The sequence below is a fragment of the Natrix helvetica genome (assembly GCF_964273705.1).
Source record: "Natrix helvetica genome assembly, chromosome: 16".
NCBI classification, from domain to species: domain Eukaryota; kingdom Metazoa; phylum Chordata; class Lepidosauria; order Squamata; family Natricidae; genus Natrix; species Natrix helvetica.
In genome coordinates, this window is record NC_138563.1 from 4375888 (window position 1) to 4403812 (window position 27925).

At 46.3% G+C, this 27925-nt stretch overlaps 2 protein-coding genes across 2 annotated transcripts in view; one reads left to right on the forward strand and one right to left on the reverse strand.

Moving 5' to 3' along the window:
- Positions 1–74: 74 nt before the first annotated feature.
- On the reverse strand, positions 75–14116 carry ESRRA (estrogen related receptor alpha). Its single transcript, XM_081968001.1, has 7 exons — positions 13911–14116; positions 8018–8365; positions 6484–6600; positions 5304–5429; positions 4022–4189; positions 3569–3838; positions 75–2989 (listed from the first exon to the last, which is right to left on the reverse strand). The coding sequence occupies exons 2-7, from the start codon at positions 8349–8351 to the stop codon at positions 2742–2744; spliced, it is 1263 nt and encodes a 420-aa protein (XP_081824127.1). The 5' UTR covers positions 8352–8365; positions 13911–14116; the 3' UTR covers positions 75–2741.
- A 5972-nt stretch (positions 14117–20088) lies between these two features.
- Positions 20089–27925, forward strand: part of LOC309399789 (transforming growth factor beta-2 proprotein-like) — a gene marked incomplete at both ends in the record, with an annotated part of 8590 nt that continues 753 nt past the window's right edge. Inside the window, 4 exons of the mRNA XM_081967901.1 lie at positions 20089–20437; positions 20710–20873; positions 21026–21158; positions 21977–22087. Of these exons, the coding sequence (XP_081824027.1) occupies positions 20089–20437; positions 20710–20873; positions 21026–21158; positions 21977–22087 (757 nt within the window). The remainder of the gene's footprint in view (positions 20438–20709; positions 20874–21025; positions 21159–21976; positions 22088–27925) is intronic.

The window sequence follows — 27925 nt, forward strand, 5'->3', positions numbered from 1 at the left end:
CGACATATGACCGTTTCTTCAGCAGCAGCAAAAAAAAGGTTGTAAAACCATTTTTTTGCAAAATTCTTTCTCTTCCCCTCCTCCCATTCCACTGCTTCTAAAACCCTCATATATCTGGAAGCGATATTCCTATTTCTTTTGTTCAAAGTTTTTCTTTGCTTTTCTCCTGGGCAAATACCCATCACTCCTTTGCTCCCAAATGCTGGTCCCAAGTAGATCTGCTTTGCAAAAAAAAAAGTTTACTGGAATGTCAATCTTCCTTTCTTTTCAATCTTTTTTTAAAAAAAAGAACATTTGAAAAAGCGGGGTAGGGAATGTATTAAGGCATCCAAGCGTGGTCGGGAATCACACAGGGTTTCCTGTTTGAGGCTTCTAAAATTCAGCTTTTTCATTATATTTTTAATGAAAATTTCTAATTTTCTAATTGCCTTTCCCTGCCACGTAGTCACAACCTTGAGACGGATAGCCATACCAGATTAACAGAGTTGGAAGGGACCTTGAAGGTCATCTAGTCCAACCCCCATCCAAGCAGGAGACTGTACGCCATTTCTGACAAATGGCAGTCCAATCTCTTCTTGAAAGCCTCCAGGGATGAAGCTCCCACAACTTCCGAAGGCAACTTCTGTTCCATGGGTCGATTTCTCTCCCTGTCAGGAAATTCCTCCTTATTTCCAGGTTGAATCTCTCCTTAGTCAGTTTCCATCCATTCTTCCTTCTCTGGCCTTTGGGTGCTTTCAAAAATACCTCCCCCCCCCCCCCCACTCCTCTCCGGGGCAGCCCCCCTAACCCCTCAAATATCAGCGGAGCTCATGAATAAATGAGACATAAAATCATATAGATGGATCGCTCGCTTCCCTGGCTGGCAGCGAGTTTGAATTCATCGGGGAAAAAGCTGCCGTCAATCAAAAGGCAGAGACTTAGTTTTTTCCAGAGGCTGCATTGGCCTTTTAATTCTTCCAGTAATAGAGCTCTCTATGAATGTATAACTGCCTATACACAAATCAGATTATTTATAATATGTACACACACATAATTTAATTTAAAAAAAAATCCAGCATCTTTTATCTCCCCCCCCAGTCTTCCTTCCCCCCTCCCTTCCCCAAGGAGAGAATCACACCTGCCTCATTGGGGAAGGGACAGGTGTGCCGAGATCTTCTTCCTTTTTTAAAATTTATTTTTTTTCCTGCAACAAATATACAATAAAATATATTGCTATGTACACGGCTGTCCCGTTTGAGCCACACCGGGGGTGGGGGGGTGTCTCCCTTCCGAATTTCAGCGGGAATTGAGAGGGGGAATAAGGTGGGGGGTTTTCTTTTATTGCTTTGGACAGAGGTCGGGGTTGGGCTGGAGGTGGGGGAAGGGGGGGGCAAACATCTGTTGGGACGAAGAGAGACAGGGCTTCACACCTGAAAAGAAAAGCAAAATTTTTTTGCCTTTTTGAACTATTGCTATGTGGAAATTCGGTGAAGGATGCAGAACGAAAGGACCGGCCTTTTATTATTATTATTATTCTGTCTCGGAGGGAGAGGTCTTTCTCCTTCACCGCAGCCCACCACTTTCCTGGGTTTGAAGGCAGGTTGCGTGCGAACAAGGCAGGTTCCCCCTCCCTCAGAGACCCTCCAACTCTCCGCACCCCCTTTTATTTAAAATTCAAAGTTATTGCTTCAAAGGGATAATTCAGGGAAGGAGAGAAGGGGGCTGATGGCAGGAATGGGGCAGAGAAAGTATCCCTCCCCTGAGGTTGCGTGAAGGCGGCACACGCAAAGGCAAAATGATGGGGGGGGGGTTCCCGTGCCCTCCCTTCTTCCCCTTCCCCTCCGAGTCCTAGAGCCATAACTCCCCATATTGTTTTAAGGTGCTTTGGATCGGGGCGCATAGCCCAAGCATATGAACACTGGGAAGAAAACCTAGGCAGCAGGAAAGGTCCCCCTCCCCAAAATGGATGTTCAGCTTGGACTTCGACTCCCAGAATTCCCCACCCAAAGGAGTCACATCTGGAGTGGGACAGTTCCAATTCCCCCCCCCCATCCTGTAAGCTAAAAGAGCCCAAAATTGCCAGTGCTACAGGATCTAATCTCTTTCTCAACCTCGGCAGCTAGAAGGCTGGACTACAACTCCCAGAATTCCTCAGCCTGCATGAATTCTGGGGGTTGAAGTCCACCCAGCTGAAAGTGTGCTTGCAAGGGAATTCTGGGAGTTGAAGTCCACCCCTCTTCAAGCATCTTGCCTGAGGGATTCTGGGAGTCTAAATCCCCCCCACCCCTTAAAGCAGGCTGACTGGGGAATTCTGGGAACTGAAATCCACACACACACACCCGCCCTCCTGCTGCCTTGCTCTAATCTCCTTCCCTGCCCACCTCCCCCACTTCCCGATCAATAAATTAAAATTAAAGTATGGCTTCCAAAACGTTTTGTCCCTGTCTCCAACAACCGGCCCCGGGTGTCAAATCAAATCTGGGGAAGATTGCCGTGGCGCCTGCATTGCAGTGATGTCGTTCTCCGCGGTGTGTGAAGCATGGAGGGGGGAGCGACCGCGAGGTTTGCATACGGTGAAAAATGCATATTAGTAGCGCGATAGCCATGGCAGGGATTCAGAGGGTGGAAGAACCCGCATCCGGACCTCTGCGGCTGCTGGTCTCCGTCGCGCGCTTCTCAGCCCACTACCTACTCCGTCCTGGATGCCTGGGCTCCCCCACCCCCCCTGAATCCTGACCCCAATTCTCAGCCTGTCCTGCCCGTCAGTCCATCATGGCTTCCAACATCTCCAGGAAGAGCTTATGCATGGGGATTTTGCCCTCCAGTTTCAGGCTGTAGAAGTGGTGCAGCACCCGGGTGGCGGTTTGACGCAGCAGCGGGAGGGTTAGCAAAAGGCGGCCGGCTCGGCGAGGTTCCTCGGGGCGCCGCGAGGCTTCGTACTCCAGCAACGCCTCATGAAGGACGTCCCGGAGGCGTTGCACCGCCGCCATGTCCTCGATATGAACGGAGTCTGGAGGCAGAAGGGAAGGCGATGGAATTACAGGGATTGACGGGAACTAGAACTCACCGTCTCCTGGTGATTAGTCCCAGTTAACCCAGCGGGCTTTCATGCCTAAAGTGGAACTAGAACTCATTGTCTCCTGGTGATTAGTCCCAGTTAACCCAGTGGCATTTCAAGCCTAAAGTGAAACTAGAACTCACAGTCTCCTGGTGATTAGTCCCAGTTAACCCAGCGGGCTTTCATGCCTAAAGTGAAACTAGAATTCACCATCTCCTGGTGATTAGTCCCAGTCAACCCAGTGGCATTTCAAGCCTAAAGTGAAACTAGAACTCACAGTCTCCTGGTGATTAGTCCCAGTTAACCCAGCGAGCTTTCATGCCTAAAGTGGAACTACATCTCACTGTCTCCTGGTGGTTGGCCCAAGTTAACCCAGTGGCCTTTCATGCCTAAAGTGAAACTAGAATTCATTGTCTCCTGGTGATTAGTCCCAGTTAACCCAGCGGGCTTTCATGCCTAAAGTGGAACTAGAACTCACAGTCTCCTGGTTTCTAGCTAGACAAGTTACCGCAGCCTCTTCCCTGCGCTCACCTGAGTTGGCCAGGGCCAACGCCTTCAGCAGCACGTATTCCTCGCGCTCCAAGCGCAGCGCCCGGTATTTCCGCACCAGCTGGAGGACAACACTGCTCAGCTCCAGCAGCCCCGCCGTCCGGGCAGCCTCTTCGTCGAGCGCAAAATCTTCCGCAAAGACAATCTCATCTTCACAAGGCAGCGAGCGCCAGGCGACGCCAAGGAGTAAAACTTCCAGCCAGACGCTTTGAAGGACGGACATCTGATCGGCCAGAGATAACGCTGGGAACCCTGAGCCGGGAGAAGCAAACCAGGAATGGCGGTTTAAATTCAGGGGCAAAGATTAGGCAGTCCTCGACGTACGACCACAACTGAGCCCAGCATTTCTGTTCCTAAGCAAGACAGTTGCTCAGTGAGTTGGGCCCCATTGACGACGTTTCTTGCCACGCTTGTTCAATGAATCGCTGCAGTTACCTGGTATATTTTTGGCCCAGCCAATGATAACCACAATTTCCCGATCGGCCAGATCACACAATGTGCTTGCGGCTTTCGCGGGCCCCTCGGGAAGCGCCGGGTCGGGCATGGCATAGAGTTTTTCCGGCTCGGCGACCAATAAGTGGGACACCATCGTATTCATCGGAGCTGGTCATCGGAAGGAAGAGAGAAGAGAAAGGGATTGGATTTCTCCCAGTAGAAAGAGAGAAAGAAAAACGAACGGAAACGAATAGAGAAAGGGAGGAGAAAGGGAAAAAGTCAAGGAAGAGAGAAGGATGGGCCAAGTCCTCTCGTGTGTGTGTGTGAGAGAGAGAGAGAGAAAGAGAGAGAGGGAGGGAGGAGAAAAAATGAAATTATGATAGGTGGGTTTGATGAGAAAAATAGAGAAAAATAAAAGTAATGTTGATGTAAAAGAAAAGGAAGTTATTTCGTGATTTCTTTATGCACTTTGATTCTTTTCTTTCTTTCTTTCTTCCTCCCTTCCTTCTTTTCTCCTTCCTTCCATTTTTTCTTTCTTTCTTTCTCCCTCCCTTCTTTTCTTCTTTCGCCTTTCTTTCTTTCCCCTTCCTTCCTTCCTTCCTTCCTTCCTTCCTTTCCTTTCCCTTTCTTTCTTTCTCATCCTTCTTTCCCTCCCTCCCTTTCTTCCTTTCTCCCTCCCTCCCTCCCTTTTCTCCTATCTTCCTTTTTTCCTTCTTTCTTTCTTCTTTCCCCTTCCTTCCTTTCCTTTCCCTTTCTTTCTTTCTCGTCCTTCTTTCCCTCCCTCCCTTTCTTCCTCCCTCCCTTCTTTCCTTTTCTCCTATCTACTTTTTTCCTTTCTTTCTTCTTTCCCCTTCCTTTCCTTTCCTTTCCTTTTTTCTTTCTTACTTTCTTTCTCTTCCTTCTTTCCCTCTTCCCTCCCTCCCTCCCTTCCTTTCTTTTTCTTTCTCTCTCTCTCTTTCCTTCCTTCCTTCTTCCTTTTCAAAGAAAAAAAATAAAGCAAGGGGCTATTCAAGGGTCAAAAAAAAAACCTTGTCCAGGATCACCCTAGATCGCCGCAGACCCTGGGACGGCTTAGCAGGTACTTCAGCCAAGTCTGTGTAAACAAACAATGGTTTGTTGGTCTGCAGCTGGACAGGGGAACAGACAAATTCAGAACCCAGCCAGTACTTGTTATATCCAGAGGAGGCCAATACAACTGTCCTTGCAGCGGCTCAAGAGGTAGAATCTCAACCCTGAGCTTTCTCCAAATTATGGGGGTGATTCAGCCATCCGGGGAACTCACCTGACTTCTTGGTGGTAGCTGTGGCGATCTGCGGAGACACAAAAGTGCTGGGGTAGGGAGCCCCCTCCACCTCTGGCCGGCGTTTGTATTTCTGGCGACCCCCACGAACCCGATCAAGGCGTACCCCTGGAAATTGGCAGGGGGTGGGGGAAGAAAGGAAGAAAAATGATTGCTTGGAAGAAAACATGTACGGCTGCAGGAACTGGGCCTGGCTAGTCTAGGGAAGGGAAGGACCAGGGGAGACAGGAGAGCATCTTCCAATATTTGAGGGGCTTCCCCAGAGACGAGTTAGGGGGTCAAGCTGTTTTCCAAGGCACCTGAAGGCCAGGCAAGGAACAATGGATGGAAACTAATCAAGGAGAGATTCAACCTAGAAATAAGGAAGAATTTCCTGACAGGGAGAACAATCATGGAACAGAAGTTGCCTTTGGAAGTTGTGGGAGCTTCATCCCTGGAGACTTTCAAGAAGAGACTGGACTGCCCTCTCTCAGAAATGGTGTAGGGTCTCCTGCTTGGGCGGGGGGTTGGACTAGATGACCTCCAAGCTCCCTTCCAATTCTATTAATCTAATCTAACATCGTTTACAGTACTTCTCTTTTGGTCTTAATTCAGATTCTAGTGTATCATTCAACATCGTGGCTTGGGTTTCAATAGGCCAAAAGTTAGAACTTTGTCTAAAAACAGTTTAATCCACACAAGTGAGGGGGGTTAAAAACCGATCCCGTTTAACGATGCAGCCCTCACTTAGCGACTGCCTCGTTTAGTGACTGTTCCAAATATGGAAAAGTAACTTTGCGACCCGCCCTCACATTCACGCCCTTCGTCGGTCTGTAAACAGTCAAAATAAGATTTGTCCGCACAATTGCAGTTTGATTTAGCAGCAGCTTTGCTTAAGGACCAGATTAGCGGTTTTCCCAATTGTGCTTGGTAAATGAGGACGAAGCGTACAGAATGACAGAGTGGGAAGGGACCCTGAAGGTCTTCTAGTCCAACCCCCTGCTCAAGCTTTCCAGAGCTTCCTCCCAGAATGCATCTGGGCAGCGGGCGGTACGAACTAAGTGGAACTACGATTCCCAGCATTCTTCACTCCAGGCCAACCTTCCTAAGGAAGCTGATAAATGATCCATTGGTCGACCCTTCGTTGAGATTTAAGCCCCTTCCCCCCCTACCCCCAAATTACCTTCCTTCAGCATGCCCACGCGCAGGCACTTGGTGAAACGGCACGCCTGGCACGCTTTCCTCCGACGTTTCGTGATTTCACACTCGTTGGTGGCCGGACAGCTGTACTCAATGCTTCCTGCAGGACAGAGCAAAGGCAGGTGTCAAATTTCCTAAAGAGGCCCTAATCGATTCATAATTATCGAGCCAAGGTTTTAATACCAAAAACCAGTGATTTATTAGGAGCTCCATTAGGCAAGATTTGTTCGCAGTTAAGCCTGTGATTTGTTTGATTTTCTTCTGTTCCTTCCCTCCCCTCAGTCTGTGTCATAAATCACATTCCCCTGTAAGTTGCACCCCTCCCAAGCCGACTTTTTTTTTAAATGACTCTTTTGAAGGGTGTGTAAATGTGGTTTACCTCTGTGTGTCGATGTTGCAGCATCCCCAGTGGTCAAAATTCAGGCGCTTGGCAACTGACTCTTATTTATGATGGTCACAGTGTCCCCAGGGTCATGTGATTCCCCCTTTTGCGACCTTCTGACAAGCAATGGGGAAGCTGGATTCACTTAACAAACGTGTGGCTAACCTAGTTGCAGTGAATCACTTAACAATTATGGTCGCAAAATGGGGCAAAACCCACTTAAATGACTCACTTAGCAGCAGAAATTTGGGGCTCAATTGTGGGCCGCAAATCGAGGACTACATATAGCTTACTCAATCTGTCCTACAGGCTCAAAAGCAACAGAAATTTCATGTACTGAATAGGTTGACAGCTGGATAGCTTGCCTGTGGGCATCTTACCTCTCCCAGTACAGGGCAAATAAAGTTTCTAGTCCAATTTGGGGAGTTTTTATTGTTCCTAATTTATATCCCGCCCTCTAGCACTATGGAACAACACCCCAAAAAGATCTGGTTTTAAAGGAAGTTTTTCTTTTTAATAAATCACTTTTAACTCCTGGAATTTCCCCTCCCAGCTTCGTGATGCAACCGAATTTTGCATTGGGGAATTTTTGAAAGATTTCCCAATTATTTGTCATAACTGGGCAGGCAGGTGTAAAGTTAGCCAAGAGTGTGGATTTAAATATACCGGACAGCCACGTCTGAAATGGGATAGGGTCTCTTCTTCTTGAACAGGGGGTTGGACTAGAAGACCTCCGAGGTCCCTTCCAGCTCTATTCTGATTGATTCGTCTCCTTTTAATGACCCCATAATCCCTTGCCGGGTGGAGTCTTGGGAAACTGAATGGAGCTGAGTGTTTTACTGGCCAGATGCCATCCCTGTCACCAGTACGGAGTTTTGTTCAGCAGATATACTCTCATTGTGCTCCGAGAGGGAAATATCTGCCGCTACCTAGGATCGAACTCACAGTCTTTTGATTGTGAGGCGAGATCCCCCACTTCTAAACCTCTTAGACTAGACTAGAAGACCTCCAAAGTCCGTTTCCGGCTCTCTTCTAATCGATCGATAATCTTCCCTTTTCAGAATGATTTTGGGTTAAGAATTTCTATCGGGTTCAAGAAGGACGGACCATAGAGCCAGAAAAGGGAAGAGCTGACCTTGGATCGTCCGCTTGAAAAAGGCTTTGCAGGCTTCGCAGGAGGCCACCCCATAGTGGTACCCCGAGGCGATGTCCCCGCAGACCAAGCACAGCCGTTTGGGCATCGTGTTCAGCATGTATTTCCCCCGGCCGGGAGCTTCGTCAGGGTCGTCGTCATGGCGTCGGCGGGAAGCTCCTGTCCCGGCTGGTAAGGTGCTGGCGGTCTCGAGTTCGGCGGGGGCCCCACTGGTGCTGGTGTCGGAAGACCCGCTGGGACTGTGCTGGACGAGGCTGTCGGGTGAAGCCGGCTCAGTTTTGATGAAGAATTCCGTGCGGCGTTCCCGGGAGGACATGGCTGGAGAGAATTCTGCAGGAAAGAGGCAGAGATAAAATCAAGTACGGTCAGAATGGGTGAAGGGGTGCCTTTTTTTGTAATCAATTCTTTATTTTCTTCCGGTGTAAACACACATATTTTGTGGATAGTGTATTGACTGGGTTAAGTCATCTTTAAACAACATTAACAACAACAAATAATAATAATAAAATTTCACCAACTGACTACCTACAACGCCATGACCGCGTTTCTAAGATCATTCCCTGGAAATTGTGCCAAAAGTTTGGATTTGAGTACAGCAAAAACCACCGGGACCATCAGGTTGAGAATGTTTTAGAGAATGAGAAAGTCAAGATCTTGGGGGACTTCGGAATCCAGACTGACAGGCACTTGGCCTATAACACACCTGACGTAAGAATAGTTGAAAAGAAAAAAGTTTGGTTCATTGACATTGAAAATACCTGGAGATGCGCGAATTGAAGATAAACAGCAAGAAAAAAAATCACAAAATACCAGGACTTGCAAATTGAGGTTGAGTGACTGTGGGAAAAGAAATCTTGCGTTGTCCCAATTGTAATTGGAGTCCTTGGAGAAATACCTAAAGGGCTACCTCGCTATTTGGAAATCCTGAATTTATCAAACGAACATTTTGATTCTACAAAAAACTTATATACTCCGACGTTACCTTAACAGTTCCTAGGTCCTTGGTTAGGACTCGAGCTGTTGGGCTACCAACCAGCCCCAAAGCCTGTGAATCTCACCAAAGATTAACATAATAATAATAATAATAATAATAATAATAATAATAATAATAATAATAATAATAATAATAATAATAATAATAATAATAATAATAATAATTTGGAGCACAACACGCCAGAGATCACGGTTGTAGAGGAGTGAAGTGTACAGTTTATTGATATCGCTGTTCCTTGACATGCCAGAATCGAAGAGAAAGAACTAGAAAAAATCACGAAATATCGCGACCTGGCCATCGAAACTACACGGCTATCGATGAAGCATGTAAGAGTGATACCCATTGTCATCGGGGCACTTGGCACCATGTCCAAGAATTGTACAAGATACATCCACAAATTGCAGCTTCCTGCAATAACACCAGCGGAACTGCAAAAAACTGCGCTACTCGGGACATCTTATATTTGAAGAAGGTCCTTGGTTGATCCCTAGGACGCTGGCAGCAAACCGTATCAATCATTAGCACCAGTCACTGGTATTTGTGATGCGTTTTTGAATGTTCAGTTGGCTGAGTTTCATATTGAATGAAGAAATAATAATAATAATAATTAAAAAAATCTTTATTATGGTCAAAGACTAGCAATAGACATTACTTTTTCCAATATATTTAAAAAAGCGGACCTTAAAATCTATTTAAAAAGCACTAGCATTAAAAGTGGATAATAAAAACACATGCTCTCAAACTGTTCAGATCACTCTCTGGTTTACGTGGGTGAAAAGCCGATAAGTATGGGAGTAAATACAACGGTCCAGGAATTGTTAAGAGAGATGTCCAAATAATTGGTACAAGAGGACAGCTGGAATTCTGCAACCAATTTTTTTCTCGTGGACATTGCAGCAACAGAGAATGCGGCCACTGCATGCGTGGTAGACAATAATAATAAAAATAGTATGCGGATTTCTAAACTTCCAACTTCCACTGGTCTCTTTTCATAATTCCTTTATCGTTTAAACATAAATAACCTTTCTTTGCGCCCCTTTTTTATTATCCATACCGAATGCTATCATTTGATAGTTTAAAAAAGATCACTCCTTGTTCCACCATAGCTTCAATATTCCAGGTGGGTAAAAAAAGGGTGAAGTTAAGGGGGTAATTCACACAACCTGTTTAGTTGGTCAAGGAGAATATTCGTGGCTCAAGGTTGAGATGAGGGGTCCTTGATGTTGGAGGAGGAAGAGGAGGAGGAGGAGGAGGTGGAAGAGGAAGAGAAGGAGAGGAGGAGGATTGTGAGGTCCTTGGGCAGTTTGGTTTTCTAGTAGACGTTTCATGACCCAAATAGAGAACATCATCAGAAGGGAGGGAAGTTGGAGGAGGAGGAGGAAGAGGAGGAGGAATGTGGGGTCCTTGGTGCTCTCTGAGTTGCGTGGTTTTCGTGCAGACGTTTCATGACCCAACTAGGTAATATCATCAGTGCTAGAAAGGAGGAGGGTTTGAGGAGGAGGAGGAGGTCACTGGGGTCCTTAATGCTCTCTCAGCTTGGTGGTTTTCTTGCAGACGTTTCATGACCCAAGTAGGTAACCTCATCAGTGCTAGAAGGGAGTGGGGTTTGCAGGGAGGAGAAGGAGGAGAAGAATAAGGAGAAAGAGGAGGAGGAGGAGGAAGAGGAGATGTCCGGGTCACGGCGACATCATAAATATTAGTTGCCAAGCGTCCAAATTTTGATCAATGGCACCATGGGGAGGGGGAATGCTGCAACGGTCGTAAGGGTGAGAAACGGTCACAAGTCCCCCTTTCCCAGCGCCCTTTGCAACCTCAAACAGTCATTGAACGAATGCAATTATAAGTTGCAGATCAGAATGTGTATATCTTAATTCCCCAAATTGCATATTTCATTGAATTGGGGGGAGGGGGCATATTTTGAGGTTCAAATTCAAAGGATAATTTTTTTGGGCAGGGGGGAGAGTTAAACTCCCGCAAAACCAGAACAATGGGCACAGCAACCTTGCAACAACAGCCCCCCCACCGAAAAAACACTTCTAATAATTAAGCCCCCGAGACGCCGTCCTTCAAAAATTAGCCGTGACTTTAATTTCCCAGGTTTCCAGACGCAACACGGCCTCTGCAGTTTGGGGGGGGGGGAGAAGGAGGAAGGGGGGGGTCACTGAAGTAAAGAATCTGCAGGTTGTTTTGGGGGGGAAAGGGAGCTGAAATGAGCCCCCCCCACCAATCCTTTCAACTGACTTCTGTGCCCCTCGTTCCGCTATTGGAGCTGATCTGTAGATCCCGGCACCCAGCCAGGGGAATGAAACGGTTTCAAGGTCATTCCAGGGAGATCCTATCAGGCACGGCGTGGAGGGGGGGGGAGGCAGGAATGGAAGCAGGCTGGGTCACCTTGGGAGCCCCCTCCCTTCTATCATTCCTTCCGACTTCCAAGGATGCAACCCCCTCCCCTCCTGAAAATGTAGGGATTCGATCTATCCAGACTCTGGTTAAAATCTGCCTTTCTTTCTTTCTTTCTTTCTTTCTTTCTTTCTTTCTTTCTTCTTTCTTTCCTTCCTTTCTTCCTCCTTCTTTTCCCTCCCTCTTCCTTTCTTCCTTTCCCTCCTCCTCCTTCTTTCTTTCATCCTTCCCTCCCCCTCCCTCTTCCTTCCTTCCTTCCTTCCTCTCCCTCTTCCTTCCTTCTCCTCCTTTCTTTCTTTCTTCCCTCCCTCCCCCTCCTTCCTTCTTTCTTTCCTTCCTTCCTTCCTCCTTTCTTTCTTTCTTCCTTCCCTTCTCTTCCTTCTTTCCTTCCCCTCCCTCCTTCTTCCTTCCTTCCTCCCTCCCCCTCCCTCCCTTCTCTTCCTTCCTTCCTTCTCTTCCTTTCCTGCCTTCAGTAGTTATGAAGTGCTACCTCCCCAAACCATGGTCTCAATAAACCATGATCAGTTGCAAAAGCGTTAATTCCAGTTTGGCCCCAGCTGGCCCTTTCCAGACATGTCAGCCAACTTGAAATGCTACCAGCCATTTTGTTCGTGCGGAAAGAGCCGACTCTACGGCACGGAGGATGGGTTACGGAACTCCGGACCAGTTCACACAACCTATGGAACCGATTTCAACGAGCGGTTTTCATTTTTATCTCCTTTTTCGCACGTTTTGCACTTATGCAGCTGGGAGGGACCTTTGCCCCGTTTCAATCTCTTCTCCCCTGCGCAACGGAGGGCCAAAGTAGAACTGACGCAAGAGGGGTTGTGTGTTTTGTGTGTGTGTGTGTGAAATTGGGTGCACTTGGTCAACTTTTCCCCCAATTCTTAAGGGGCTCCGAAATCTTGGCAAAAGTCTTGGTACAACTTTGCCGTTTAAGAGGGAAAGTGGCATTATATAACCCACCCACCCTTCTACATGAAGTCTCCAATCCATGACTCAGGAAAGCGGCGAGGCCTAAGTTGCACACACACACACCACACACACACACACACACACACAAGGAGTTTCTCCGTGGCTACGCAGAGTCTCCCTGCACCTACAAGCCGCCTGATCCTTTTTTGCAGGCATAATTTCTCCTTTAAAGTCACCCTTGGCGACCTCTGACCTCCCTGGGAGTTGATTCCTGCGGGTTCCTCCCCCTCCCCCCCCTCTCTCTCACACACAAACACACACCCCAAGGCACAGTGCCTCTTAGCACTGTGAGGGGAGGGGGCAGCAGCATGTCGAAATGAAATTGAATTGAATTTAAAAGGCGCCTCTCTCTGCACCGGGTCTGCATTCACACGTGTCCTGGCGCCAACTGGATGCCAGGCTCAGTTTGGGGGAGGGAGGGGGGGGGGCTAAGGGGTCACACATCCAGCTGTCAAAACCAGCCAGCGGTGGACTCTGTCCAGGTGAGGGAATCCAGGTATCCAGGCATGCTGGGGGTGGGTGGGAGGGAGGGGAGAGGGGTATTTCCCTTGCACCCAATGCCCCCCCCTCCTCTTGCCTGCCCCCCCCCCCGGAAACTGCAAAGTTGCAAGTGACAGTCCATCCTCAGGCATGTCCAGGAATGTTCTCTCTCTCTCTCTCTCTTTCAGTCTCTCTCTCTTTCTCTCAATCTCTCTTTCTTTCTCTCACTCTCTTTCAATCTTTCTTTCTCACTTTATCTCTCTCAATCTCTCTCTCTTTTTCAATCTCTCCTTCTCTCTCTCAAGCTCTTTCTTGCTCTCTCTCTCTTTTCCCCAAATCTCTCTCTCTTTCTCTCTCTCTGTTTCTCCTTCTTTCTCTCAATCTATCTCTCTTTTTCAATCTATCCTTCTGTCTCTCAAGCTCTTTCTTGCTCTCTCTCTCTTTCCCCACAATCTCTCTCTCTCTCAATCTCTCCCTCTTTCTCAATCTCTCTCTCTCTCTCAATCTCTCTCTCTTTCTCTCAATCTCTCTTTCAATCTCTCCCTCTTTTTCTCTCTCTCTCTCTTTCAGTCTCTCCCTCTTTCTCTCAATCTCTCTCTCTCTCCCTCTCTTTTCTTGCGCCAGGGGGCGCCCACCCCTCCGCCTCCCTACCGGCAAATCCCCACATTTGGCCAAGATCTGCCGGCCGTGACATCCCAACTGGGGGGCTGGTGAAGGAGAGGGGGGGGCGAGACACGGAGGCGACCCTCCCTCACCCCCCTGCCCGAGTCCCGGCTTGCTGGAGAGAGAAGCGGGGGTGGGAGAGAAAGAGGGAAGCCGGCAAGGCGCTGGGCTGGCTCCCCTTCTATTCCTCGGCAGGCAGAGAGGCAGAGACGCCCCCACGTGTCCCCCCCTCGGCCCTTGAGACCCCCATGGCCCCTCCTGGACCTGCGCCCCCCCCAGCCGCTGTTCCCGGGCCGGCACCCGCGGGGGTCGCTCCTGCAGCCCGCCCGCCCCCCCCTTCCCCAGCCTGAGGATCGCACTGACCTTGGAGCAGCGGACCAAGGGCTCGGCGCGGGGGCTGCAGGGCAGGGGCGGCCGGCGGGGTCCCGGCGCTGGGCGGCGTCCGGGCGGCTGGCCTCAGTGGCCCCGCGCGCCGGGGACCGGGCGGGCCATGAGTTGGCGGAGCTGCGCGCTGGCCCCGGACTCTAGGACACAAAAGGACATCGCAGCCCACTTCCTACTCGGCTTCCTCCAGCTGGCGGGGGCGGGGACGGGGGAGGGGCTATGCAGAGCAGGGGAGGGGCTCCGGACGCACGCTCCGCCCTCTCCCACCTCCTGCGCGCGGCCGCTTCGGCCCCCGCCCGCCCCCACCCCCGCGCGCCCCCGCGCATGGAGCTGCCGGAGGAGACGCGGTGTTGCAATTGTATTTATATTTAGAGAGGGAGAGAGAGAGAGAGGAAAATAGGACAGACAGACAGACAGACAGACAGACAGACAGACAGACAGACAGACAGACAGACAGACAGACAGACAGACAGACAGACAGATAGATAGATAGATAGATAGATAGATAGATAGATAGATAGATAGATGATAGATGGATGGATAGATAGATAGATAGATAGATAGATAGATAGATAGATAGATAGATAGATAGATGATAGATAGATAGATGATAGATGGATAGATAGATAGATGATAGATAGATAGATGATAGATGGATAGATAGATAGATGGTAGGTAGGTAGGTAGATAGATAGATAGATAGATAGATAGATAGATAGATAGATAGATAGATAGATAGATGATAGATAGATGGATAGATGGAAAGATAGATGGATAGATAGATAGATAGATAGATAGATAGATAGATAGATGATAGATAGATAGATGGATAGATGGAAAGATAGATGGATAGATAGATAGATAGATAGATAGATAGATAGATAGATAGATAGATAGATAGATAGATGATAGATGTAGGTAGGTAGGTAGGTAGGTAGGTAGGTAGGTAGGTAGGTAGGTAGGTAGATAGATGGATAGATAGAGAGATACAGATGGGAGATGATAGATTAGATAGATAGATAGATATAGATAATTGCAATGTCTCTGTCTGTACCTCTTTATCTATCATCTATCTATCTCAATAGATATTTATATTTGCAAAAAAGAGAAAGAGAATGCGATAGATAATAATTGCAATATCTTTATATCTATATTTCTGTGTGTGTGTGTGTGTTTGTATGTGTGTGTATACACACGCAAACATGTATACACACACACAGACATTGTGGCAAAAGAGGAAGCGGAAGAGATAGAGGTTGCAATAAGATAAATCTATATCTATCTATATTGCAATAGGGACATTGTTGCAAAAACAAAGTGATAGACAGCAATAGTTGCACCGAGATATATATTGTAATTAGATTGAGATACATTACTGTAAAAATGAATTCCTTCCCTCCCTCCCTCCCTCCCTCCCTCCCTCCCTCCCTCCCTCCCTCCAAGCTGAGGATGATGGGATTTGCAACCATCACATCTGAAGATTCCTAGCTGGTCTCCAGGCTCTTTGCAATCCCAAGACTGGACAATAGAGGTCGCACTTCCCCCAAAATGGACAGCTCCGTATTTCACCCAATGGCAGAATGAAAAAAAATAAAAATGAAAAATAGGAGGAAAAATCATTAGTTTTTCCATCTTTTTTCACAATCTGGAATTTGGCACCTATTTCCAAATCTGAAGAAAAGAAAATCCTTTAGTTGCATCATCGAACCGATACGTGCTGTTGTAGGTACAGGTAGTCCTAGACTTACGACCATAACTGAGCCCATAATTTATGCCATTAAGTGAGAAATTCATTAAGTGAGTTTTGCCCCCTTTTATGACTTCCCTCACCACATTCCTTAAGTGAATCGCTGCAGTTGTTAAATTAGTAATGCGATTTTTAAGTGAATACGGCTTTCCCATTGACTTCGCTTGTTCATAAGGTCACAAAAGTTGGATCATATGACCCCGGGACACTGCATTGGTCATAACTGTGAGTCAGTTGTCAAGCGCCTGAATGCAAAACACCTGCTGACCCTGGGGATGCTGCAGAGGTTATAAGTGTGAAAAATGGTGCTCAGTCACTTTCCCCCCAGTCCCATTGTAACCAAATGGTCACTAAACAAACTATTGTAAAGTCAAGGACATCCTGTGATAAATAAATAAATAAAATAAAATAAAATAATAAAATGAAATAATAAAACTAAACAAAACTAAACTAAACTAAACTAAACTAAATAAAAATAATAAAATAAAATAACAAAATAATAAAATAAATAAATAAAATAAAATGATAAAATAAAATAATAATAAAATAAATAAATAAAACTAAATAAAATAATAAAATATAATAAAATAATGAAATAATGAAATAAATAAAATAAATAAATAAAACTAAATAATAAATAAAATAAAATAATAGATAAAATAAATAAAATAAAAATATAATAAATATAATATAATAAAAATATAATAAATATAATATAATATAATTAATATAATATAATTAATATAATATAATATAATATAATATAATATAATATAATATAATATAATATAATATAATATAATATAATATAATATAATATAATAAATATAATATAATATAATAAATATAATATAATATAATATAATATAATATAATATAATATAATATAATATAATATAATAATATAATAAAATAAAATATAATATAATATAATAAAATATAATATAATATAATAATATAATAATATAATAAATATAATATAATATTATAATATAATATATTATAATATAATATAATATAATATAATATAATATAATATAATATAATATAATATAATATAATATAATATAATATAATATAATATAATATAATATAATATAATATAATATAATATAATATAATATAATATAATATAATATAATATAATATAATTAATAATATAATATAATATAATATAATATAATAATATAATATAATATAATATAATATAATATAATATAATATAATATAATATAATATAATATAATATAATATAATATAATATAATATAATATAATATAATATAATATAATATAATAAAAATAATAATATAATAAAAATAATAATATAATAAAAATAATAAAAATAATAAAAATAAAAACCAGCTATTGCCGGACACATAGAGGTAAACCCCATTTGCACACCCTTCCAAAAAGTCAATTTCAAAAAAAGCTAAGAAGGAAACCAAAAGACCTTTGTCTTTGTGTGTGCACACATGCGTGTGTGAAGGAGGAATGTGGCAAGTAGTGTGTAAAAGGCCGAGCCAGGATACCTCCTGGAAGTCATGGGGAGGGAGGAAAAACAACAACGTTAAATGTCAGTTGGCACGGGTGTCTTTTGCTCAGCTGGACCGTCTACTAATGGCTTGGCATTTCTGCCCCACATTAGTCCTGGTTTCAGATCGATCGGTTGGCAGACACAAGAGAAGTTGGAGGGACGGCAACAGAATTTGCCAAGGGCCCACCTGCATTTGTAGCAAGCTAGATGGACCTTTTGCAATGGATGGCTGTGAAGGTTGGACGATAAGGAAGGCTGAGCGCCAAAGAATGGAGGCCTTTGAACTCTGGTGCTGGAGAAGAAGACTCCTGCATTGAGTCCCTTGGACTGCAAGGTCATCCAACCGGTCAGTCCTAGAGGAGATCCACCCTGGCTGCTCTTTAGAAGGCCAGATCCTGAAGAGGAGACTCAAAGACTTTGGCCACCTGATGAGAAAGAAGAAGGACTCCCTGGAGAAGAGCCTCATGCTGGGAACGACGGAAGGCAAAAGGAGAAGAAGGGGACGGCAGAGAAGGAGGGGGCTGGATGGAGTCACCGAAGCATCGACCTGAGCTTGAATGGACTCCAGGGGATGGGAGAGGACAGGAAGGCCTGGAGGAACGTGGTCCAAGGGGTCGCGGTGGGTCAGACACCACTTCGCAACTAATAACAACAATATGCAGCCTATAGAATAAAACAATAAAATCAAGTGTGACAAGAAGATGGACCCTGTCAAGGTTAGATAGCTGAGGGTGGGGCTTGCCCCTTCCCCACCCAAGAGACCCACCCTAGATGAGTGTCAGAAGACATTGCCAAGGTCTGAGTTCAGATCCTGCCCCAGACGCAGCCTTCGGACAGGTTTTTCCTCCGAGGAGAACGATTGGTTGCTTCTGATCTAGCCAAGGGATCTATTATGGATGAAAAGGGTTGTGTTGAATGCAGAAATCCCGTCTGGAATGTGAGAAGGTGACTTCAACAGTTTGTCTCAAACTCAGTAACTTTAAGAGGGGTGGACTTCAGCTCCCAGAATTCCCCTGCCATCATACTGTAGGTATACTTCAACTCCGAGAAGTCCTCAGCCTTGTTTTAAAATGGGTGGACTTTGACTTCCCAAATTCCCTACCCAGCATGCTTTAAAAGGGGTGGACCTCAACTCCCAGAATTCCCCAAACTCATCCAGAAGTTTGATATTAGCTAAAGGGTGGTACTAAAATCTGCAGGACATTCCCACAAACCAACATTCAATAGAGCCAGAAAGTTGAAGAGAAATGCAGAAAAAATATCCAGAGTTTGATGTCCAGGCTGGGAAGCTGAGAAGGTGGTGATCTCCAAACAAAAACCCCCATTGGTACCATTCAGAAGTCACTTTTTACCCAGAACTCTTTGTTTCTCTTTTCCTGAATCCGTACAGTCTGTTCATCCTAACTAACCAGCCCGTCTGTGCCCAAAGCAGCCACAAAACCAGCAAACCCTGGCCCACAACTAACCTGGATCTACACAGTTGGCAAACCCAGATGTGACCTGGTTGTGGGAACGAGGCGAGCGAAACTGCAGGATCGTAAGACTGTATAAGGCTGAAATGTCCAGCTTGGAAACTTATGAAGGTTGCCAAGGTTTCTAGCTTCTCTCATTCCCAGGTGAACCAGCTGGGGCTGATGGGGTTTGTGGTTCTGGAAATCCTTTGGGAACTTGGCCTCCAGAGGAAGGCTAGCTGGCTCCGTTCAGTGTATTTGCTTATTTTCATTTCTTCCGCCAATTAAAAATTGAGATTTATTTTTGCCCGAAACAAGACAGTGTTTGTTCTCACATAAGTGGAAATCCCCCCAAATGGGTGGAATCCAAAGTCTAAAATTATCCAGGACTGCTTGAAAGACCGGCAAAGAGCAGCCATCAATGGTGGCTCTGTGTGACAAGGTCATGTGGCAGGAAGGAGGTGGAGGTGAGCTTGGAAGGCTGAAGGGGAGATGTTTGCAAAGGTTCTTGGTGGATGCGGACCCGTCCAAGGAGATTCAGAGCAGGCACGGCGAGGGTCCAGGGGCCACAGAGGTCCCTCAAAAGGTCCTCCAAACCCTTGCAACTTGGCTCAAGCTTCTACAGATGGTGGTTCTAAGAGAACACAAAGCCATCCCTGGAAAAAAACAACTTTGGAGAACTTCAGAAGGTCCTCAACTCTTGTTGAAAAGAATCAAGGAATCTGGTCATCAGACAGTGGACAGGGAAAACAATTTTTGGGGAGAACTTCAGAAGATCTTCAACTCCAACCCAAGGATTTGGATCATCAAAGAGCAGACTGAAAACAACTTTGGAGAACTTTAGGAGGTCCTCAACTCCTGCCAGGAAGAATCAAGGATTCAGGTCATCAAACAGTGGACTGAAAACAACCTTGGAGAACTTCAGAAGGTCCCCAACTCCAACTGGGAAGAATCAAGGAACCAGATCTTCAGGCGGTGTACTGAAAAAAAAAAACTTTGGAGAATTTCAGAAGGTCTCCAGCTGGGAAGAATCAAAAGGATTTGGATCATCAAACAGCAGACTGAAAACAACTTTTGAGAATTTTAGGAGGTCCCCAACTTCAGCCGGGAAGATCAAGGATTTGGGTCATCAAACAGTGGACTGAAAAAAAAATCTTTGGAGAACTTCAGAAGGTCCCCAACTCCAACTGGGAAGAATCAAGGAATCTGATCATTAAACAGTGAACTGAAAAAAACTTTGGAGAACTTCAAAATGTTCCCACCAAAGATCAGGAAAGGAACAGATGGTGGACATTGGAAAGAACAACGAAGATCCAATACTATCTCCGAAGGGGATCTAATTGATCCTGGGCTTAGCAAGGGCTCTGGAAAGACCGGAGTGGCGGGGGGGAACTGGCATCCCCAAACCCCACCCCCTTTAAGCATGTCCTTCTTCTCCATCCTATTGATGGCGTCATGGATCCTTGGCCCGCACATGACTGATTGCGCATTTTCCATGTGCCAGAATTTGGATCTTGAGGCGGCTCGGGCCAGAAGGATTGAGGCAATCCGGGGCCAGATTCTTAGCAAGCTGCAGCTGGAGACGCCCCCCATGGAAGAAGGGATGCCCCATCCTTTGCCCCCCGAGGTGATGCTCCTCTACGACAGCACGCGGGAGCCGGTGAGGCGGCTGGCCACCTGCAAGGGACGGCGCACGGCTCAGCGCGAAGACGAGGAATATTACGCCAAAGAAGTCAGGCGGGTGGAAATGTTGACCTCCGGACACGCTGACAGTAAGGGGAGGGGTACTTGTAAAAAAAGGGGGGGAGATAGGCCTTTGGCAAAGGGAGGAGAAAATGGAGAGAAAAGGAAGGAAGAGGGATCTCCAGGGATCTCCAAACTTGGCAACTTTAAGACTTGCGGACTTCAAATCCCAGAATTACTGCGCTGGCTGGGGGATTCTGGGAGTTAAAGTCCGCAAGTCTTAAAGTGGCCAAGACTTCACTTAAATTGATGATTATAATGGAATAAAAATCACAGACGGATTTTTTTTCTCACCCCACAGATTCCATCCCCGGCCCTTTCTCCACCCCCTTCTTCCGATTCCTGCACTTTGGGGTCTCCGCTGCGCACCCCAACTTCAGCAACCTGATCCAAGCTGAGCTGAGGATCTACAAGGTCCCGAATCCTGGATCCCACGCCACTGAGCAACATGTGGAGCTCTCTCAGGTTAGGAGATTTGGAATCTTGCGGCCACCGATTTGGGCGTCGATGCTAAATCTCCTGTTGGGGATATTAGGCTGAGAAACTGACTAGGACAGCTGCCTGAAGAGCTTAAAATAATGTATTTTTTTTAAATACCTGAAATCTGTCATCTCTAGGTGAGGCCAACGAGGGAGTCTTCTGCCCAGACCCAGCGTTATGTGGGAAGCCGTGTTTTACTGCCCAGGCATCGGGCCGAGTGGGTGTCGTTTGATGTCACCGAGAGTGTCCGTCGGTGGATGAGGAACAGAGGTAAGAAGGCTTTACTAAGCTGGAAGAGAGTAACAACAATCAGCATTCTCAAAGGTACAGCAGTGAGAATTGTATATTTGCACAACCCTGGAAAAAATGAGGACACTCCTACAGATGAAAATATAATTTTTTTAAAAAATAGATTGTGCAGAAATGGATAGTTTAACATTAAAGATAAAGGATAAAAAAGGCACAGAATATTTTTAACATGGGATTTTTTTTTAGCAATGGTTAGATAACAGAGGTAGAAATTAGAAGTTGGAAGAATGCTACTGTGTACAAGTAAATGTTATTATTATTATGTAGAAGTAAATTGACCCAAGCCATACACTTTTTACTAAGCGCTGATGTATATTAAAGAAAATATTAGAATGCGTAGAAATGGATAGACTAACGCTTACTACTAAGGACAAAGAGGATACTGAACATTTTTTTTGACATGCGATTTATTTTATCAATGGTTAGATCATAAACACAGCACTTAGAAATGTAGGGACCTAAAAAGGATAAATGTTAAAACGGAAAATTGGATAAAATAGCTAAATATTATTGCTATTGTAGTTATCAATGTTATTGTGATGAATGCTATTGTGTGTTAAAGAAAAATGTGTGTTGTGTTTGTGCTGATATGTGTTGTATTTGTGCTGATAATATATATATATATATATATGTTGTATTTGTGCTGATAAATATTTGGGCATACCAGGGGTTGTAACACAAATACATATACATATACATATAATTTTAAAAAGAACCAAAGGGGGGGGGGAGTCATTTTTCTCTTGTGACTTTTTCTGTGTTTTTTAACACCCAATCAGGGAAGAAACTGAGTTTCAAACTGGAGTTGCACTGTCCCTGTTGCAGTTCCACCCCAGCCTGGAACACAATTAACTCCCAGCACAATGAGCCTCTGGAAACTCTCTTTGCAGGTAGGCGTGGCTTGCATATATATATATATTTGCAAGCCTCCTCCCTCATTCTTCTTCTTCTCCTCCTCTTCCTCCTCTCCTTCTTCTCCTTCTCCTCTTCCTATCTCCTCTCCCTCCTCATGCAGCATCCCTTCTCCTCCTCCTCCTCTCCCTTCTCATCTGCCATCCCTTCTTCTCCTTCTCCTATCCCCTCCTCCCCCTCCTCTCCATAAACCACGCTTGTTAGATCTGGGTAACGAGAGACAGACTGCGGACACGAAGTGACTTAATAGCTCTTTATTAGTGATAGTAGTGATCCAGCTTACTCTGTGGTCGGAGGGTTCCCCTTTTATAGGGATGAGGCACGCCCATTGACCAATCAGAGGAATACCTGTTTCCCGCTGTAGGAGCGGACCTGAGGGAAGACTTATCCCGATATATGCTAATATCTAACACCCCTCCCCTCCTAGATGGGACGTTGCGGTAGGTGACATAGTCCTTTAGGTAGGTGGGTGTTTGTCTTGCTCGGGAGGAACGTCGGAGTTCAGGTTGTGTTGAAGTACTTGCAGGATTGGTTTCCTGTTGGTTTGAAGTAGTTGCAGGATCGGGTGCTTTTTCTGTTTCTGGAGGTCTTGCGTTTTCGATGCTCTTTTCCCTGGTATCTTGTTCGGCTGCGATGACGGGGGTTTGCTCAGCGGCTGTGATGACGGGGGGTTGCTCCGCTGCGTGCGTGATGTCCTGTCCCCCGCTTAGCTCGCCGGTGTCGTCGTTTCCTGGGATGAAATTTCCCTGCGGTTGTCTTTCTGTGGACAGGAAACTTTCGCCCTCATCCCTTAAGTTGGAGTGTGCTAGGCGACCTCGAAGCTGATCGATGTGCCTTCTCCAATTCCGCCCATCTTCAAGCTCTAACAAATACGATCGATGGCCCATGATGCCAATGACCCTTGCCGGTATCCACAATGTCCCCCCTGTGTAATTTTGAGCATAAACAGTGTCTCCTTCTCTAAAAGATCTGACCTTACTTGTAGAGTCTGGGGGAGCCGAGGTAGAATAATTCGGGTGGAGCCTGTCCAGGTGAGATCGTAGGCGGCGACCCATTAGTAGTTCAGCGGGGCTTCTACCCGTCGTTGCGCTCGGGGTAATGTGTTGAATGAGGAGGTAATGGTCAATGCGTGTTTGCCAATCCCCCGGGCCCATCCTGGCGAGGGCCTCTTTCGCGAACCGCACCATTCTTTCTGCCTGACCATTGGACGCTGGATGGAATGGCGCGATGAGGGCGTGTCTGATTCCCAACCCTGCTAAAAATGTTTCGAACTGCATGGCCGTGAATTGGGGCCCGTTGTCCGATACTAACAGATCTGGTAGACCATGGGTGGCGAAAAGCCGCCTAAGAACCTTTATAACTGCCTCTGCCGTGGTTGATGTCATTAGGACTACATCCAACCATTTAGAATAAGCATCTACAACTATGAGGAAGGTTTGACCCTGGAATGGCCCTGCAAAATCAATATGAATGCGTGACCAGGGTGCCTTGGGTTTCTCCCATTCTGTGGCGGGCGCTTCCGGGGGTGCTGGTCTCGACTCCTGGCATGGATCGCAAGTGGCCACCCACTCCTCTATTTCTTTGTCCATATTGGGCCACCACACATAACTTCTCGCTAACGCTTTCATTCTCACGATCCCCGGATGCCCCATATGTAAAGCATTCAATACCTTTTTTCGTAGCGCAAAAGGAATAACAACTCGATCCCCCCACAACAAACATCCCTGTAACACGGAGAGTTCGTCCCGTTTAGACCAAAACATTTTGAATTCCGGGCCCACATTTCCCTTTGGCCACCCCCTCCATACCCAAGTTTGCACTTGTTTTATTAAATTGTCCTTCGAGGAGAACCTTGCAACGTCGTAAGAAGAAACCGGTCCCGAATCCAAACAGTCAATGAGCAATACCGGTACTTCTGGAGTGGGGTCTGGCAAAATGTCTGGTAATGGGCAACGGCTGAGCGCATCTGCGTGCCCTAGAGTGGAGCCCGGTCGATGAATTAACTTGTAAGAGTACGCAGCCAGGAAAACAGTCCACCTGGTCATACGTGGAGAAAGGGAGACCGGAGTGGGGCGATTCCCCGCCAAAAGTCCTAACAGCGGTTTGTGATCAGTAATGAGTTCAAAATCGCGGCCGTAGAGGTATTCATGGAAACGTTTCACACCTGCAACGGCAGCCAATGCTTCTCTGTCCATTTGGCTGTAGTTCCTTTCGGCCGATGAAAGAGTTCTGGAGTAGAAAGCAATGGGTGCTTCTATCCCGTCGGGCATCCTGTGGCTGAGGACTGCTCCAACCCCGAACGGCGATGCGTCGCAGGTCAATACCAGCGGGAGGGTCTGACTGTATTGTACAAGTAGTGAGTCAGTGGTGAGCAGGCGCTTTACCCCGGCGAATGCTGCAGCTTCTGCTCGTCCCCATCTCCATGGTGCGTTCCTCTGGAGTAGACGGTGTAGTGGCTCAGCAACGGTCGCCTTCTGTCTCAGAAAAACGCTGTAGAAATTAAGTAATCCGAGGAAGGCCTGCAACTCGGTTTGATTTCGTGGTGTGGGGGCGTCCTGGATCGCCTTAATTTTCTTTTCAGTGGGGTGAATTCCCTGACCATCAATTCTATAACCCAGGAATTCTACGCTAGGCACGTTAATTTGGCATTTTTCTTTTTTCAGGCGGAGACCCTTCTCTCTGATTCTGGCCAAAACCGATCTGACTCTTTTGTTTAGTTGCTCCTCGTTTGCAGCGGACACCAAGATATCGTCAAAATATGGGACGACTCCCGGTATCCCTTGCAACAGTCGTTCCATGACGCTCTGGAACAATCCTGGAGCAATACTTACGCCGAATTGTAGCCGGTTGCATTTAAACGCTCCTCTGTGCGTCACTATAGTCTGGGCCTCCGCTGTGGCGCTATCTACTGGCAGTTGCTGGTAAGCTTGTGCCATATCTAATTTAGCGAAAACTTTTCCTGGCCCCAATGAGTGCAATAGGTGCTGTACTACGGGCACCGGATATGCGCTCTGTTGTAGCGCGACATTAATTGTGCATTTATAGTCTGCGCACAAACGGACTGATCCGTCTGGCTTGACTGGGGTCACGATGGGCGTTTCCCAGCGCGCGTGATCTACCGGCTCAAGGATTCCTTGCTCCACTAACTTATCTATCTCTTTGTCTATTTTAGGGCGGAGTGCAAAAGGCACTCGTCTTGGTTTAAGTCGGATTGGCGCCACTTTAGGGTCTAAATTGAATGATATTGGTTTACCCACATACTTACCAAGACCGGGGCTGAACACATCCTCGAATTCCTTAAAAATCTGTTCAGCGCTGCTGTTTCTTACGGCGTTGATCCCGGTGACTTCTAACCCCAGGGCTTCAAACCAATCAAGCCCCAGAAGGTTCTGCAATGGCGCGCTGGCGATGGTCACGGGCAGCTGGGCTTCGATGTCCTTGAAACGGATGTGGAATGTGCCTTGGCCCACGATGGGGACTTGGTTCCCCTGGTAGTCTCGTAGCAGGACGTCTGGGGCGTGTAGTTGGCTCTTTCTGAGGCTAGGGATAGCCTGCTTCATGGATGCCCATGAAATGATCGTCAGGGTTGATCCTGTGTCAACTTCTAGCTCGCAGGGTGAGCCCTCCAAGAGGACTGTGACTCTCAGCCTTTTTGGCCGCTTAGGGCGGACCTGATGTATTGTGGTGAGATACGTTCGCAACTCCTCTCTCTGGGTCAACTCTATCTCACCGTCAACATCCTGAAAATACTCTCGTTGAGCGTCTTGATAGAACGCTCTTTCAGCTCTTTGTGTGTGTTCTCTCTGGGGATACGCTCGCTCACTTTCTTGTGAGTAATCTCTCTGGGAATACGCTCGTTCAGCTCTTTGGAAATTTTCTCTCTGGGTAAACACTTGTGGATTTCTCTCTGGGCGCCCTTTTTGGTTCCGCCAAGCCCCTGGGTTGGGCTTCTGTTGGCGGTACATGGGTGGCTGCCGTGAGGCAGGGACTCCGCTCCGGCACACTCGTGCGATGTGCCCAAGTTTGTTGCAGTGCGAACAAACAACGTTCCTGAACCTGCAAGTAGACCTGGGGTGATTCCCTCCGCAGCTTGCGCAGGGCGGCAAACGGGATCCGGGTCTCCCCCCAGGCCTCAAGTGACTGCTCTGCATTAGGTGACTGTCCTCGAACTCGGGATCCTCGTAGTCGGGGCTTGTGTCCTCATAGTGAACTCTGGTTTGTCTCGGTGCTGGCTGGTATGCGCTGGCCCCTCGTTGTATGGTCACCGCTGATTTCTCCGCTGATTCTGACGCTCTTGCTTCGTTTAACGCTGCCTGTAGGGTTAAATTCGGGTTTGCCAACATCTTCTTTTGCAACGAAATGTCTCTTACCCCACAGATGAGCCGCTCTAAGATGTGCTCTTCCAAATCTCTGTATTCGCAGTGAGCTGCTGCTTTTCGTAGGGCTGCAACATATTGATTGATTGATTCTCCCGCCTTCTGAGTCCTCATGTTGAATTCCTTGCGGCAGACATGGCGGGAAGGTTTTGGCGCGTAATGAGTTTGCAGAGTTTGTTGCAACGTCGTCCACGATACTGCCTGTATTGGAGTAGGCGCAGTGAGGTCTCTGGCCGTATTGAAGACTTCCTTTCCGCAGTAGCCGAGGAAGATGTTTTTCTTCCTCGCATCGGTGATCCCCGTGTATTCGTTTGCTTCGAGGAAACACTCGAAACGAATCATGAAAGCTTCCCATTCGTCGTTTTCTGGGTCGAAAGGAGCGGGGGGAGCATGCATCGCCATCTTCTCAGTTTGAATTTGCCGCGCTGCGGTGATCTGAGATGGCTGTCGGAATTGCTGCCGAATTCCTGGGCTGGATCAAATCCGGAGATTCTGGAGTAGCGTTCTTCGTCCTATCTGACTCTCAATCCCACCTTCGTCGCCAATGTTAGATCTGGGTAACGAGAGACAGACTGCGGACACGAAGTGACTTAATAGCTCTTTATTAGTGATAGTAGTGATCCAGCTTACTCTGTGGTCGGAGGGTTCCCCTTTTATAGGGATGAGGCACGCCCATTGACCAATCAGAGGAATACCTGTTTCCCGCTGTAGGAGCGGACCTGAGGGAAGACTTATCCCGATATATGCTAATATCTAACAACGCTCTCTTCTAGCACTGATGATATTACCTAGTTGGGTAACAATACGTCTGCAAGAAAGCCACCAAGCTCAGAGGATCCCTCCAAGTAGAAATAAGTCACGTTTTCCTCTCTGGTCCACTTGGTAAAGCTGTCCAATGAGGATAACTCTATTACTTCAACCTCTTCACCACTACTCCACCCTGATTGTGGAGTTTGAGTTGTGGATCAGTGAATTTTCCAAACTCTTGCTGCAGCAACAAAAAATTAGTGCGTTCTCTGTGCATTTATACAGGCCTGTTTGCTTATAGTATATCGCCTTAATCCTATTAATAAATCTCTCCCCAAAATCCATATCTTTCAGCTGTGCTAACGTAAATTGCCAACTCACATTGTCAAATGCTTTCTGCCGCATTTAGGAAGATCAACGCCATTTGCTTCCCTGGATGTGCTTCATAGTACTCCAACGTGTTTAAAATTATACTCATATTGTCTTTGATTGGTCTCTTAGGCATGAGTCCACTTTGTTCTGGGTGTACGAATTGGTTTAAAAGTCTTTAAAGTCTTTCTACAATGATTGAAGCATGTATTTTATAGTCCGCCTTCAATAAAGATATCGGTCTGTAAAAAATTTTATCATACCTTTGTTAGGGTTCCAAATAGCACCCAAAATAAAATAAGAATCCGAGGCAAGAGATTCCTC